General features: G+C 36.6%; 2 protein-coding genes across 2 annotated transcripts; one reads left to right on the top strand and one right to left on the bottom strand.

The window, feature by feature from the left end:
* Positions 1 to 1,612: 1,612 nt before the first annotated feature.
* On the top strand, positions 1,613 to 8,453 carry LOC130559294 (hyaluronan-binding protein 2-like). Its single transcript, XM_057342269.1, has 12 exons — positions 1,613 to 1,666; positions 1,755 to 1,866; positions 4,608 to 4,715; positions 4,796 to 4,912; positions 5,015 to 5,125; positions 5,266 to 5,428; positions 5,578 to 5,663; positions 6,335 to 6,665; positions 6,763 to 6,905; positions 7,567 to 7,701; positions 7,819 to 7,964; positions 8,292 to 8,453. The coding sequence occupies exons 1-12, from the start codon at positions 1,613 to 1,615 to the stop codon at positions 8,451 to 8,453; spliced, it is 1,668 nt and encodes a 555-aa protein (XP_057198252.1).
* A 578-nt stretch (positions 8,454 to 9,031) lies between these two features.
* Positions 9,032 to 11,860, bottom strand: LOC130559293 (E3 ubiquitin-protein ligase TRIM39). Its single transcript, XM_057342268.1, is given in 5 exon segments — positions 9,032 to 9,597; positions 9,691 to 9,813; positions 10,844 to 11,108; positions 11,503 to 11,600; positions 11,845 to 11,860. Coding segments are annotated over 5 exon segments (987 nt in total). The 3' UTR covers positions 9,032 to 9,112.
* Positions 11,861 to 13,281: the final 1,421 nt, after the last annotated feature.

Raw genomic sequence — 13,281 nt, 5'->3', positions numbered from 1 at the left:
GGAAATTTACACAGCAACAGTAACGCCAATTCCCTTAAACCAAGTTTCTTGCGCCCTCGTGAGGTCAGATGCCGAAGGTGCTTTTGCATGGGACTAAGGTTGTACAGGATAGAAAATATATGAACATTTAGTAAAATGCTGTTCGAATTTATTCTGTAATATACGGTCAAAATATTTTGAATGGAGTGATATTGTGTAATTTGCCCGCTCAACATGTGACAACATGAGGTGAAACAGGATTTGTTTAAATGCTTCTACTGTTTTTATGCACTTTCACTTAAGTTAATATTTCCCTCCTGTAAATGATTAAATATGAACTAATTACAGTTTATCTTTTTGTTGTTGTTGGTCTTTTTGCTGTCAAACTGTCCAATGTTAAAGGAGTGGATGATTGGTATTCTTTATATTAGTAGCCTATATTTATAGCATTTTTTCTCTTGTAAAAAAGGCTTTAATTCTGTAACTGTTTTTCCTCTACTGCAAATATGACCTTTTAAAATCTATAACAAGGACAAAGTCCAGAATCAACAAACAGTTTGCTGCTTTGTCAATACGATCTGTGAACTTCCAGCCTATCCATTAATCCAAAAACATTCTTCTGCAGGATTATTTTGGTGACATGATTGCAGAATACTTTATTATTTAACATTACTAATGCATTTAATTGCTTAATTGCTTTGCAATATAAACAAAGTTATTGGCGTGAGTCATGTGGTTACAAAATAATGATTGCAGGTCTTATGTATAAAAGTAGGGGTGAACTGCGGACACAAATTTGGAAATTCCTTAATAAGTGACATTTGTCCATACTAAAAACCCACACAGGTCCTCACATGCATATATCAGGCATATAAATCCCACACATTCAAATCGCCCCCAGCCCCCAGCCCCCACTCCCCCCCCCCCCCCCCACACACACACATAGAAAGCATTGACCGTATACACTGATTAGGGCTCAGAGTAGCTCTACATTGTGTCTCTCCACTGGAGAACAACATCATCATGAAACTTAATCTGTGCTTACTGCTTCTCTCTCTCTGTGCCATCATTGTTCCTGCACAGGTGTGTATACATATCATACTTTACATGAAGAATTTCACATTATTCTATCACAGCTGTGGACCAATGTCAACATTCTCAAAATCTGCCTTTGACGTACACATATACCAATGACGTGTGTTAGTGTTTAAATGGTTATAACTTTTCTTAGAATATTGAAATATTTTGGGGGGTGAAAATTATTTTAATTTAATTTATTATATTTTTTATGGTTTGCTTTCTATGGTTTAGAATAGATTGGCAAGACATTAAATGATAGTCAAAGTACCAATTCTGTAACGCTAATAATAATCAGCCTGAGAATATGACTTTGGAGTTTTTGTCATTTGAATTCATTCACAGCCGAACAGAAAAAATTAAGTGACCACTCCAAAAAATATTCTGTTTTTCTAAATGTACTATTTATAGGTGTTAATGTAAAACAATACTTTTTTATTCATTCTGTGAATTAGTGACAACATTTCTCAAATTACTGCAAAACAATAATACCTAAGGTTTAATGGTAACAAAGTTTTTTACAAATAGTTAAAGAAAGAAAAGAATGGCCATAAGCATGGAGAAAAAGAACATGGTAAACACGGGAAAAAGGGCAGACACAGAGTATATGGTAAGTGGTCACCCTTTGGATTGAATCTACATTAAAAAATTATATGTAAAACATATACTGTATATATATATATTGCAAATTTCTTCAGTACTTGCGGTTGTCTTTTTACACTATAGCCTTGACTGTTGAGTTTGATACTTCTGAATCAGATGATGATGAAGATCCAAATGAATGGTTGTTTGAACTTCAAGATGTTAGAGGTATGATTCCTTTCCAAAACAATATTTTAATTGTTAATGGACAAATACTATTCACCTACAGTATCCACAAACCAATATACGGTTAACTTAATGAACCTGCTCAATATATGTTTATCAACTTTGTTGCTTCTGTCAAGGGGTCCGTTTTTAATATCTACAGCCCTGTGACTAAATGACTTGTAAAATTCAGCATAATGAAATAAATTAATTTAACTGTTTTAAAGACCCCCCTCCCCAGAGTTTTGGGCCATCAGCCAAGATCTGGGGCCTCATTTATAACCGTTGCGTACGCACAAAACATGCCCTGAAAGAGGCGTACGCCACTTCCCACGCAAAAGATGGGATTTATAAAAACAAACTTTACGGAATATAACAAAATATCCGTTAAATATCCACATTATCACGAAGATTAATCTGCGGAGTTATTTGCGCTTGTATTGAGCGATAATTGTTTCATGCACCTTCTTGTAAAATCCAATTCAAATCTTAAATAAAAATTCAATCTAAATATTTAATCAGCGCTGTCTCTCCATCACACTATGAGCGCATGAGGAGATGATCCGACTGAATAGGGACAGCATCAAATATGATAACTGCAGAACACAATGTAAATAAATACTAAATATATTTTCCTTAAATACTGTGCATAATCATCGAATGTCAAAGTCTGAAAAAAGCTCTCGCACAATCGTTTCTTTTTATGTTCTCGTTATCAGTCCTAACTATGTTCATAGAAACATTCGTCTTTTACAAGTATGTCTTCAAATTTTATCTCAGGTGAAGGACGCCACTAATTAATGAGGTGATTTTAATGAGGTGTTAATGGTCAGTCTAAATGCTGTCAACATTTAAAGGCTGCAGAGACTTTCTTTGGCTTTATTATAATTATAACAATTAATAATTTGGAAATCTCAGTGAATCTCATGTGTGTCCATTTGTGATTTCGTTACGGAGATAAAGGATGGGATCGGGTGTTTTCGGCAGTTTTACATCATTTTTGGTTATTTTCCTATGGCATCTGATAGCGGTTGGACCCGGAAACGGTATACGTCCATTATGGTGCGTGACGTCAGGCTTAACAAGCGGATTGGATGCCAGTCTTAATAATATACGAATCAGCATTCATGAGGTGCTTTGCATTGACTATTTATGGGTAAAAACGGGCGTGTACAGGGCGGGATATGAGTCTGATTTACGTACGCACACTTGCAGGTGATCTGTGATTTATAGAGCGAATATTGCTTACAGGTGTGCGTACACACGGTTTTATAAATCTGAATATTTTTTTGGCGTACGCTATTTTTGGTTTTCGGGCGCACGTACACTTTTAGTAAGGATCCTACGCACAGTTTTATAAATGAGACCCCTGGTCATCATTTTACAAGTTCACCTGCCCATCCAGTCTTATCGAAAATAATGAATTTGGTTTGCTGTGCTTGAGGGAAGAGCTCAGTCCTGAGACACAGCTCAATCTCTGATTTAATTTTGTGGATTACAGAATTTGATAAAATGACATCTGTCTCTGTGGCTCTGTTGATAGAGCATTGTTTGCAGTGCAAAGGTCATGGGTTTGAATCCCAGGAAACACATTGGGCCTCATTCATGAAACATTCATAAATATGTGTAAATTCCGAGTAATTTGAGGGTAAAACTCTCCTCCGGATTCACAAATACTTCGTAAAGGTCAGATTTGATAGTAAAATGTGTGTATGTTAATGAATTCCAATCACTCGTAAACAGTGCGCGCATGCACGCTCATTCACAATTAGCATAATCCCCGCCTATGAATTACAGCTACCCAAATATGTATCTAGGAATGCTGTGATCCTCTGGACTTCATTCTCTGGTTTGGCTACATTATATTTAATAAAATGCATAAGAGACTGATAAATTATATGCTTACCAATAAATTCATCAATTATGCTTTTAGCAAGCTAAAATAATAATAGCCTACCTTGTGCTCTTCTGAAAACGACCAGCTGGGGCGCCTGCGAACGCTTTGGAGGCATTGCTCGCTATTCCGGAGATGCGTTGTTTGGTGTGATTTAGAAAATCTGCAACAGTTAGCGTACTTGTTACTAGTATCTTATTTTAAAGAATATTACTTAATATGAAAATGCAGTAACCATTAATATTAACTTCTCCATTGTTGTGTATGATGGTTGGTCAATGTAGTGTTTGTCCTGCCTCTTCTCCACTGTGATTGGACGGCTGTCTGAAAAAGGACAGTGACGAGCTCTTCGTTTTACCCCTAAGTAAAAAAGTAAAAAATTCTAAAAGACAGGGCAAAATAACTCGTGAAATATCATTATGATACATAGTGCATCAAAATGCAGTTTTGTCTAAAAGAATACAGAACGTTACGTGCTGGTTTACGCACTATTTACACGTGGTATGGAGCAGGTGTACATTTCTTTCGTACCAACTAACATTTTGAAAATACGAACATTTTCATGAACTCGAAAATTTACGTCAAAACAACTTTACGAACGATTTACACAAAAAATCGTTCTGCTCGTGTTTCATGAATGTAAAATGTACTGTATACCGCTTCTGCTAAATGAAGAGAATGTAAATGAATGCAGGGTAGTATTCGGGTGGAAGAGGGATGCTATAAGAGGAACAAATAGCCATATTGACAAAAAAGAAATTGAAATGAGTTTCCTGTTATTACAGAGCATTTCTTGGTTACTGTTCTTAAACCCAAGTTAAACTGTTTTTCTCCCCTCTTGGTTTTTCAGGAAAATGCAGCCCAAGCCCATGCCAGAATGGAGGTTTTTGTGAGCAAAAGAAAGATCAATTTAAGTGCAATTGCCCAGAACCATTCAGAGGCAGAAGATGCGAGAGAAGTAGGAGCTCACTTCACAGCATTTATTTTAATCACTAAAGTAATTTTTCTGTAGCAAAAATAAATTGATGTTTGTTTTAGGGAGAAATGTTTGTACTAAACGAAAATGTGGGGTGGGACTGTGCCTTCTGACACGATCACCTCCTTACTATAAGTGCAAATGCATTCCACCTTTTGCACCACCAAACTGCGAAAGACGTAAGACATACAGCACTGAATTCATGCTGAACCAACATTTCACCATCATCAGATTTTGGTCTATTTTTTTTGTCTATTTAAGGTTTATGTCTTTTTGTATAGCATCTCCATGTACTCCAAACCCCTGTCAGAATAATGGCAAATGTGTCAAGGACGAAGATGATTTTGACTGTGTCTGTCAAGCAGAATTCAAAGGAAGATACTGTCAAGTTGGTGAGCACAAACAGTAAAGAGTCTGGAGTGGTCTATTTTTGATGTCATTTCCTGTTGTATGATTTTCTGTTCACAAGACAACTAAATGAAGGAATGTATACAGTATATGTAGTCTTAGTATGCTATTATTGGTTCCTCAGACCCAAATGACTGCTATATAGGAGATGGTGAGTCATACAGAGGCATGGTTTCAGAGACAGAAGAAGGGGATGAGTGTCTCGACTGGAACTCTGAGTTTGTCCTGGATAAAGGACTTTTACCTTCAGTTGCTATTGATGGCCTGGGACCTCATAACTACTGCAGGTGGAAAAACAGCCTATAGAATATATAGGAAATATATACATACATATTCACACGTGATTGCACACACAGATGGAAGCAAACTTTTACACATTTCGGAAACCTGTTGTAATAGAAAAATAAAAGTAAAAATAAGTTTTTTTGTATCACAGAAACCCTGATGGAGATAGGAGGCCGTGGTGCTTTATAAAAAGAAACAAAAAGCTCAGATGGGATTATTGTGATGTCAGAAAATGTGGTAAGACAAAATAAAGACAACCGAGGGTCCTTAACTCTGGCCTAACAAAAACAAATCAAGAATCATCTAATTGACACACTTCTGACCCAGCTGAATGCTCAAAGGAAGATTTTTTGAGAAATGTCTAAGTGGTTTTGTGTCCATACAGTACAATGAATGTCAATGGTGGCCAGTGTTGTTTGATTACCAGTGTTCTTAAAAATATCTCCTTTTTTGTTCCGCAGAAGAAAAAGTAATTCAGGTGACACGAAGGGGAGAAAATGATGAAAGAATTTTTATTTTGGGTGAATTATCCCATTAAGTAACAGCTACTACTTACATTTTGCATTTTTTTTCACAGAAACAAACACCACAGGTGTGATTACCACCACTACCAAACCAAAAACTACCACAGATGTGCCACGACGTACTACATCAGGATATGCGTTTAGAACAACCACACCACATAAAGGAGGTAATACTTGCCCATAGATTTGTGCACACTTCTGTCGAGACAAATGACAAATCTATTTCATATTTATATTATATTGGTCTTCCATTGAAGGTTTGCATCAAGAGCTCCATCATCAGGGACTGAATGTCTGATTAACTATTAACCGTTTTTGAACCATGTTTAACAGTTTAACCCACTGCAAATAGTAAGTCACACTGTGCACTTTTCTTCACTACAGATAGATTTGTGACCATCCCCGTTAAGCCTCGCACTACCGCTGCCCCTGTGAGGGTGACTTCATCCAAAGGACTTGTTTCTACTGCTCCACATCGTCCAGTAACCATAACACCTGTGAACAGAACTTCAGCAACAAAGGATTTTCCTACCTGTGGTAAACCTGAGCCGAAAAAACAGATAAACCGAATTTATGGGGGTCTTAAAGCTATTCCTGGAGCTCATCCATGGCAGGTGTCAGTGGAGGCCAAAACCAAGGGCGGTATCTTCTTTAATCACATCTGTGGTGGGACTCTTATCAAGCCTTGCTGGGTGTTGACTGCAGCCCACTGCATGTAAGTACAGTGAGTTTACTCTTACTGACTCCAAACACGTCTCAATTTCACAATAATATGACTTTGTTTTGTTTCCTTTGTGGGTTTTTTTGTGCAGTGAAAAGAAGAATGATTACAGAGTTATGGTGGGAGGACTAAATCTGGGACTAAATGATCCACAACCCCAGTTTTTGCTAGCAGAGAAAATATTTGTCCATGAGCGATACAGGGAAACCCCAAATGTTGTCTACAATGATATTGGTGATTGTTTGCAAATGATGGAGGCCATTTGTTTTAGATTATTTAATTGTAAATTGTAATTGTGTAAATTCTTTGGGTTTATTTAAGACTTTTATTTTGAAGTTCTTGGTTAATTGCCCTGCTGAAAAAAATGGAACCCTGACCAAAAAATGAAAAGTGGGTCTGTGGTGTATGTAGATAGAAATAGCTCACTCTAAGGTTTATAAACATAAGGTATATAAAAACACAAAAACCTTCATTATGTAAGGTCCTTTTCATCTCTGAAGACATAGTTATGTACATTACATTGTATTTCTGTCAATAGATCTTCCAAAAAATACACACTGCTCTTTTAATAGATTAATGGTAATAATTGGAATTGTGCTGGATTTAATGGCAACTATAATGATGTGTACTGCTATGTTCTCTTGGTGGGATGTTGGAATAATGCTCCAAACACTCCAAAAAGTAATTCACCCATTGGAAAACATTGATTCAACTTTCTGGATTTAAACCACACGCCTTATGTTTTCAATTTAACATCCATTTCAGTGTAATCAAGATCTTCAAAATATAGTAAAATAGCAAGAAGAGCCCATAATATCAAAAAGCTTTTCAAAATGCTATTGCCTTTTCATTTCTATTGTCAGTATTAATTTCAGCCATTGTTTTTGTGATGCAGCTTTGCTAAAGGTGAAAGCATCTAATGGAAAATGTGCTAAGGAAAATCAGCTGGTGAAAACTGCCTGCCTGCCCAAAGAACCTTTTGCGGATGGATCAGAATGTAGCATCTCTGGATGGGGAGCCACAGAGAACTGTATGTTTCTCAACATTTGTTTTTGGCCATTAAATGCTTGTTTTTTTACTCCAACCAAAATTATTTCCCAAGCACTGAAATGAAATACATCCATTCTCTCTCTCTTGTATTCTCTAGCGGAATATGGCTCCAGGCAATTGCTTGATGCACAGGTTTTACTCATCTCTCAGGAGGCTTGTTCAACCAATAAAGTATATGCAGCTGTATTAGACGATGGCATGTTTTGCGCTGGCTATCTCAAGGGAGGAGTAGACTCCTGTCAGGTGGGTTAAATAAGGGTAAAGTGGCATCTTTTAGTCATGCAGTTAAAGTGACAGTTCACCCAGAAATAAAGAAATAAATCAATTTCCGTTATGTAAATGAGGGTGAATACATGATGACAGAATTTTAATTTTTGGATGGAAGTATTCCTTTAATGCTGACATTGATGTTTTATGAATTGATGTTAATTTTTATGATGAAGGTTAAGTTTTGAAGAAGTTGGTTCTGCTGGATAAAGAATTAAAAAAACTACAGGAGGAAAAGAAAAAAGTTGAATGACAAATACTGATATAGTTGATTCACACAATCTTTCTGTATTTCTCTGGCAGGGTGACTCTGGTGGACCTCTCACGTGTGAGAGGAATCAAACACACTTCATATATGGTATAGTGAGCTGGGGGGACAGTTGTGGGGAGGAGGGCAAGCCTGGCGTCTATACCCGAGTCACAAAATATGTGGACTGGATCAATACAAAAATTGCTCAAAACTAGGCGGAATCAATTTATAATGACCTACTACAACTTTTTGTTGAAACATTTGAGATTTTTCTAATAATGATTGAATATTTGATGAATCTGATTCATCTTTTTGCCATCATTGAACATGTTTTTTATCTTTAAAGGTAAATAATTAACTCTGCTTGCACGATCCTATTCTTTGAATTTACAGTAAACTGTTTCCAGCTACTATTCAAATGTTTCCCTGATCTTCTTGATACATATAGAAAAAATATTGTTTAATGATGAAATGATGATCATTATGGCAAACAGTTAATTTTATGGTTGGTTTAGAGTGCTGTTCAAATAACTCAATTGTTATGTTCTGATATGCAAAAAAAGAGAAAATGTTACAACATAGCTGAAGCTGAATTAAACAAATAACACTTGTTATTTTGCTGTCTTGCGAAACGAACAAACAGAATTACATGAAGTCTTTGTTAAAGCTTACAAACTTCTGCTATGTATTTAAGGTATGACCCTTGTAACTGCCCTTGTAACTAGGTGGCTAATTTGTATGAATTGAAATCAGCTTTTGAACTTTTTTGATGTTTAGGTTTAGGGCTGGGGCTTCATTATCTAGTTTTTATTTTAGGTGCATGAATTCATAGGAATTCACCACCTCTGGTTTTTTTTTCGTTTTTGAAAAATACTTATGATTGACAGATCCTGATAGGTTTTGAATTAGTCCCTTGAAGATCATGACCAGGACACAGAGCCAGATGTAAAGGGTCTGTAAATGTCCCAGCACAGAATGAGTACAGTGGTGTCGTGTTGTCCACTCCTACAAATGTCACCAAACCTCCAGAAAAGCTGTAGAGGATCCCTATCCGGCGGAAATCTGCTGAGATGGGTAAAGGATGTGGGGTACCTCCGTGCCAGGCAGTGTAGTCTCCATCAAAGTACTCAAGACACCAGGATTCAGAGTGGCGGCCCAACCAGCAGTCCTCCTTTTGACCTTTTCTTGGAATAGAGGGGTAGGTGAGACCCAGCTCCCAATAGATCTCACCAACATCGACCTCCCAGTAATGGTGTCCAGAGTTCCAGCTCTGAACACTGAGGACATTAAGGGTGGTGTCAAAGCATCCCTCATGCTCAGGGACATCCTGCCATACATCTGAGTAAGTGGCACAGTCGCCTGCAGATGAAATAATCAGGGGGTGTAAAGGGTGTAAAGAACATGTTTTGACTCGAATATAATTTATTTAATGTGAAATGCACGAAAACTTACAGCTCTTTAGTAACCTCTTGACAGTAGGAGTTTGAGAACGGATGAACCGCAGTAGATTGTTGGCTAGGCCCAGTATCTGTTCTGCTTTTGCCTCATCAAGTTTTACAAGACCAGGGTCTGTTGCTGCAATTCCTGCACCCTGCCAATAAAATGGAGATCAGCACAGCAAATAACACCTGACCCCCTTTATTAAAAGGATATTACCTTTACGTTCTTCAAATAATCCGTAGATTTTCTTAAATAATCTATATATTATTCACAATTAGTCTGAGACCACAAGCCTATCCAGCTATATAACAATAGCACGAAACATACTTAAATTTATGAGCCTATACACTTGCCAGGAAGCATGCACAGAGTTCTTATGACTGCATATATAAAAACTTAAAATATATTTTTGAAATAGTTGGCTATCATGATCTCTACAAGATTGCGAGTCAGATATCAAGGCAAGCATGCTTTGTATGAAAACAATTCTCTCTTAAAGGCACAGTTCACTAATAATAGTACTGTAATGTATTCACTATTGACCACCATGGTCACCATTTACCTTTGATGTATGGAAAAGCGCAGCTTGCAAATAAAAGCAAACAACTTTTTGCGTTCCACAAAATACATTTTGGGTACAAGGGATTCACAAGGCTAAAGACGTAATTTTTGTGTGAACTATTCCTTTAAGAGGGCTTCTAAATATACATAGGCCTACCTGTTGTCATATATTGTGACCTACGTAAGAAAAGAGGCAAAAAAGTAACTCATAGTGTTTGTTACAATATTTTGTTTTAATATTTTAACTAGGGCTGTCAAATGATTAATCACGATTAATCGCATCCAGAATAAAAGTTTGGGTTAACATAATGTATGTCTGTGTATTGTGCATTTTAATTTGGTATTTATAAAACATACGCATTTATTTAAGAAAAAAATAAAATATTAATAAACATTTACATATAATTTAAATGATTGGCAAATATAAATAATGTAAACATTTTCTTAATATATACATGTTGTGTACATGTATGTGTTTATAAATACTAAATTAATATGCACAGTACACAGACATACATTATGTAAACACATACTTTTATTCTGGATGCGATTCATCGTTTTGACACAATAAATTACATTTATCATGATGTTAATTAATGAAAACAATGGACCTGCATAATGCATTACGTCTTCTGAAAGCTCACCTTTTCCCCAGGCTCCTTGCCATTGTCCATCAACTCTTCATTTAGCTGGAATTCAATGTGTTTGAGGAGGACACAGTTTTCATTGATGAGGCGATCCATTGCTTGAACAGTAGCTGTCTCTTCCATCTCCAGAAGAGACAGAGTGATCCTACAATCCTCCTCCAGAACTCTCTGCATCTCTTTATACTTCTTCATTATGTTTTCTCTCATCACAGAGGATTTCGTCTGAGGGAAATGAGGACATGGTTAGGTTAATGGGTAATTTATTATCCTAAATACAAATACATTTTTATTCATTCATACAATTAAAACATGCTTAAAATTATATCATATGTTGTTTGCACAATACAGACAAATTTGATCATATTATCGTTGGTTAAAGGAATAGTTTGCCAAAAAATGAAAATTCTGTCATGATTTACTCACCCTCATGTTGTGCCCCAGAAATCTCAGGTGCTAAATAACATTCTTCCAAATATGTTTAACCAAACAAAGAAACTTGAGGATGAGTAAATCATGACATAATTTTCATTTTTGGGTGGAGTATCCCTTTAACAACAAGAGCAGCAGCAATGCTGATAGGCTGATGTCTATACTAGGAACAACAAAAATAACTTACTTTAATTTCATTTTGCTTGCCATTCAGTTTCTTCAGTCTACATTTGATCACCTCCCTTTGCTTAACCAGACGATCCTGAATATTTTGCTGCTGGATGTCTTGTTTGGAAAGAGAAAAATAAACTGTACTTTCGTGTCAGCTACCAAAACTGGGTTGTCAGTCTGTCCGTCTATTCTGTGAAGGACATCCTTATGGTGCTCACACACAAAGCCGATGGGAGTAATTTGCAACTCTGTAGATCTCCCATCATGAGAGAGAGAGAGAGAGAGCTTAAAGGGCTCATGCTTCACAGAGAGTGAAAGCAGATCACATGGGTGGGTCCTGCCATTGAATGGTATTCACCTTGACTTATCGCCATAACGCATATGTCACTTTAGTGCTCGCCACCTGTGACATGGCAATCTCATACCAGTTCCTCTCCCGGCTATTTTAAGAGGTGGTATTTAAAGAAGAGAATAGTGAGACATTTACCCCATTGGATTTAGTAACAATCGGCCTCTGTAATACACCCTGTGTGCCGTGTGGCTATTAATGCTATTTTCATTGAAGTTTAAGTGGATTCTGGGAAACGCATGCATGAGACGGTCAGTGAGGGCCTTTGTGCGTAGCACACAGGAGAGCCTGAATTCCAGGACAGTGGCAAGAAGAGAACTGGATTAAAATGAACAAAAACAAAGAGGTAAAACTGAACGCAAACAGTAAATTTGTTCAACTTTCTCAAAGCAATCCACAAGATGGCAGCAGAGCATGCGCATTGCTATGCGTTGTGAGCTGCTGTTCCAGTGTTGATGTTGCTGATCGTGGTCTTCTGCGGTTTTAGAACTCCAGGGTTTGAAGGACACGAATTACAATCCACTGCTGGTACTTTTCGAATCTTTCTGCTTTAAAATAAAACGCAAACAACTCAAAAACTGTATGGGAATACAAAGGAAATCTTGACTCATTGGACTTGTACCAGTAAGTGTCCCTAACCTTAACCGTAATGTCCAACAACACAAATATCCTAGCATAGTGTCAGTAAGTTAGTCAAAAATACAATTAATTAAATTCAAAATAAATCTTTAAATCAAGTTAAATCTTTGCTTTTCTTCTGGCAACAATTATTTATTTAGTTATTATTAGAGGACAATTTATTAATCTTTGCCAAAATATAAAATGTGCAGAATTTTTGCCCAATTATAATAGTTTTCATTACAAATACCATTTGGTGTTTAAATGAAATCCATTACAAAATTCATTTTTGTAATCTGTTGTAGTTTGTTTTTATTTAGTAGCTGTTTTGGTACCCGTCTGCCTTAACATTACACCAATAGAAGACAACGCATTACAGACCATTATACTTTACATTAAAGCCCATACAATTCCCATTATACATTTTATAATCCAATAGAATTTATGTATTTTTTCTGAAGGTATACATCATCTTGTGATCGTCCCTGGTCCTCTGTAATGTAACAGCCTAGTTAACTTAACCTGTGCTCTAATGCAAACCTGAGCTCTCGGGTGAAGGGGAAAGTCCACTTTGATTCTTAATCCCCCTTTCATCAGAATTTCCTGTGGAAATAAAAATCCTTAATTTCTCCAATATCCACCATTAGACAGCAAAATATTTACCCGGCCGTGACCTTCCCTGTGGTCCATCTTTAAATCACTGTCTTTTAGGCAGTTCAAATTAAATCCCAGCTGCTGGACCTTAATAAGAGAATATTTACTCCTGTGTTTTAACCTTGTTATCCAATATCCTGTTTCATATCTCTCTTGAGTATATTTAATACAAAG

Source organism: Triplophysa rosa, linkage group LG9 (assembly GCF_024868665.1).
Source record: "Triplophysa rosa linkage group LG9, Trosa_1v2, whole genome shotgun sequence".
Taxonomy (NCBI): domain Eukaryota; kingdom Metazoa; phylum Chordata; class Actinopteri; order Cypriniformes; family Nemacheilidae; genus Triplophysa; species Triplophysa rosa.
The sequence above is the reverse complement of the archived record's forward strand: the minus strand, read 5'-3'. Positions and strand labels throughout refer to the sequence as shown.

Excerpts from the sequence above, each read along its gene's own strand:
- LOC130559294 (XM_057342269.1), top strand. The coding sequence starts at position 1,613 with ATGGAGAAAAAGAACATGGTAAACACGGGAAAAAGGGCAGACACAGAG. Across the intron at positions 5,429-5,577 it reads GGACCTCATAACTACTGCAG|AAACCCTGATGGAGATAGGA; the intron begins GTGGAAAAACAG and ends TTTGTATCACAG. Across the intron at positions 6,666-6,762 it reads TTGACTGCAGCCCACTGCAT|TGAAAAGAAGAATGATTACA; the intron begins GTAAGTACAGTG and ends TTTTTTGTGCAG.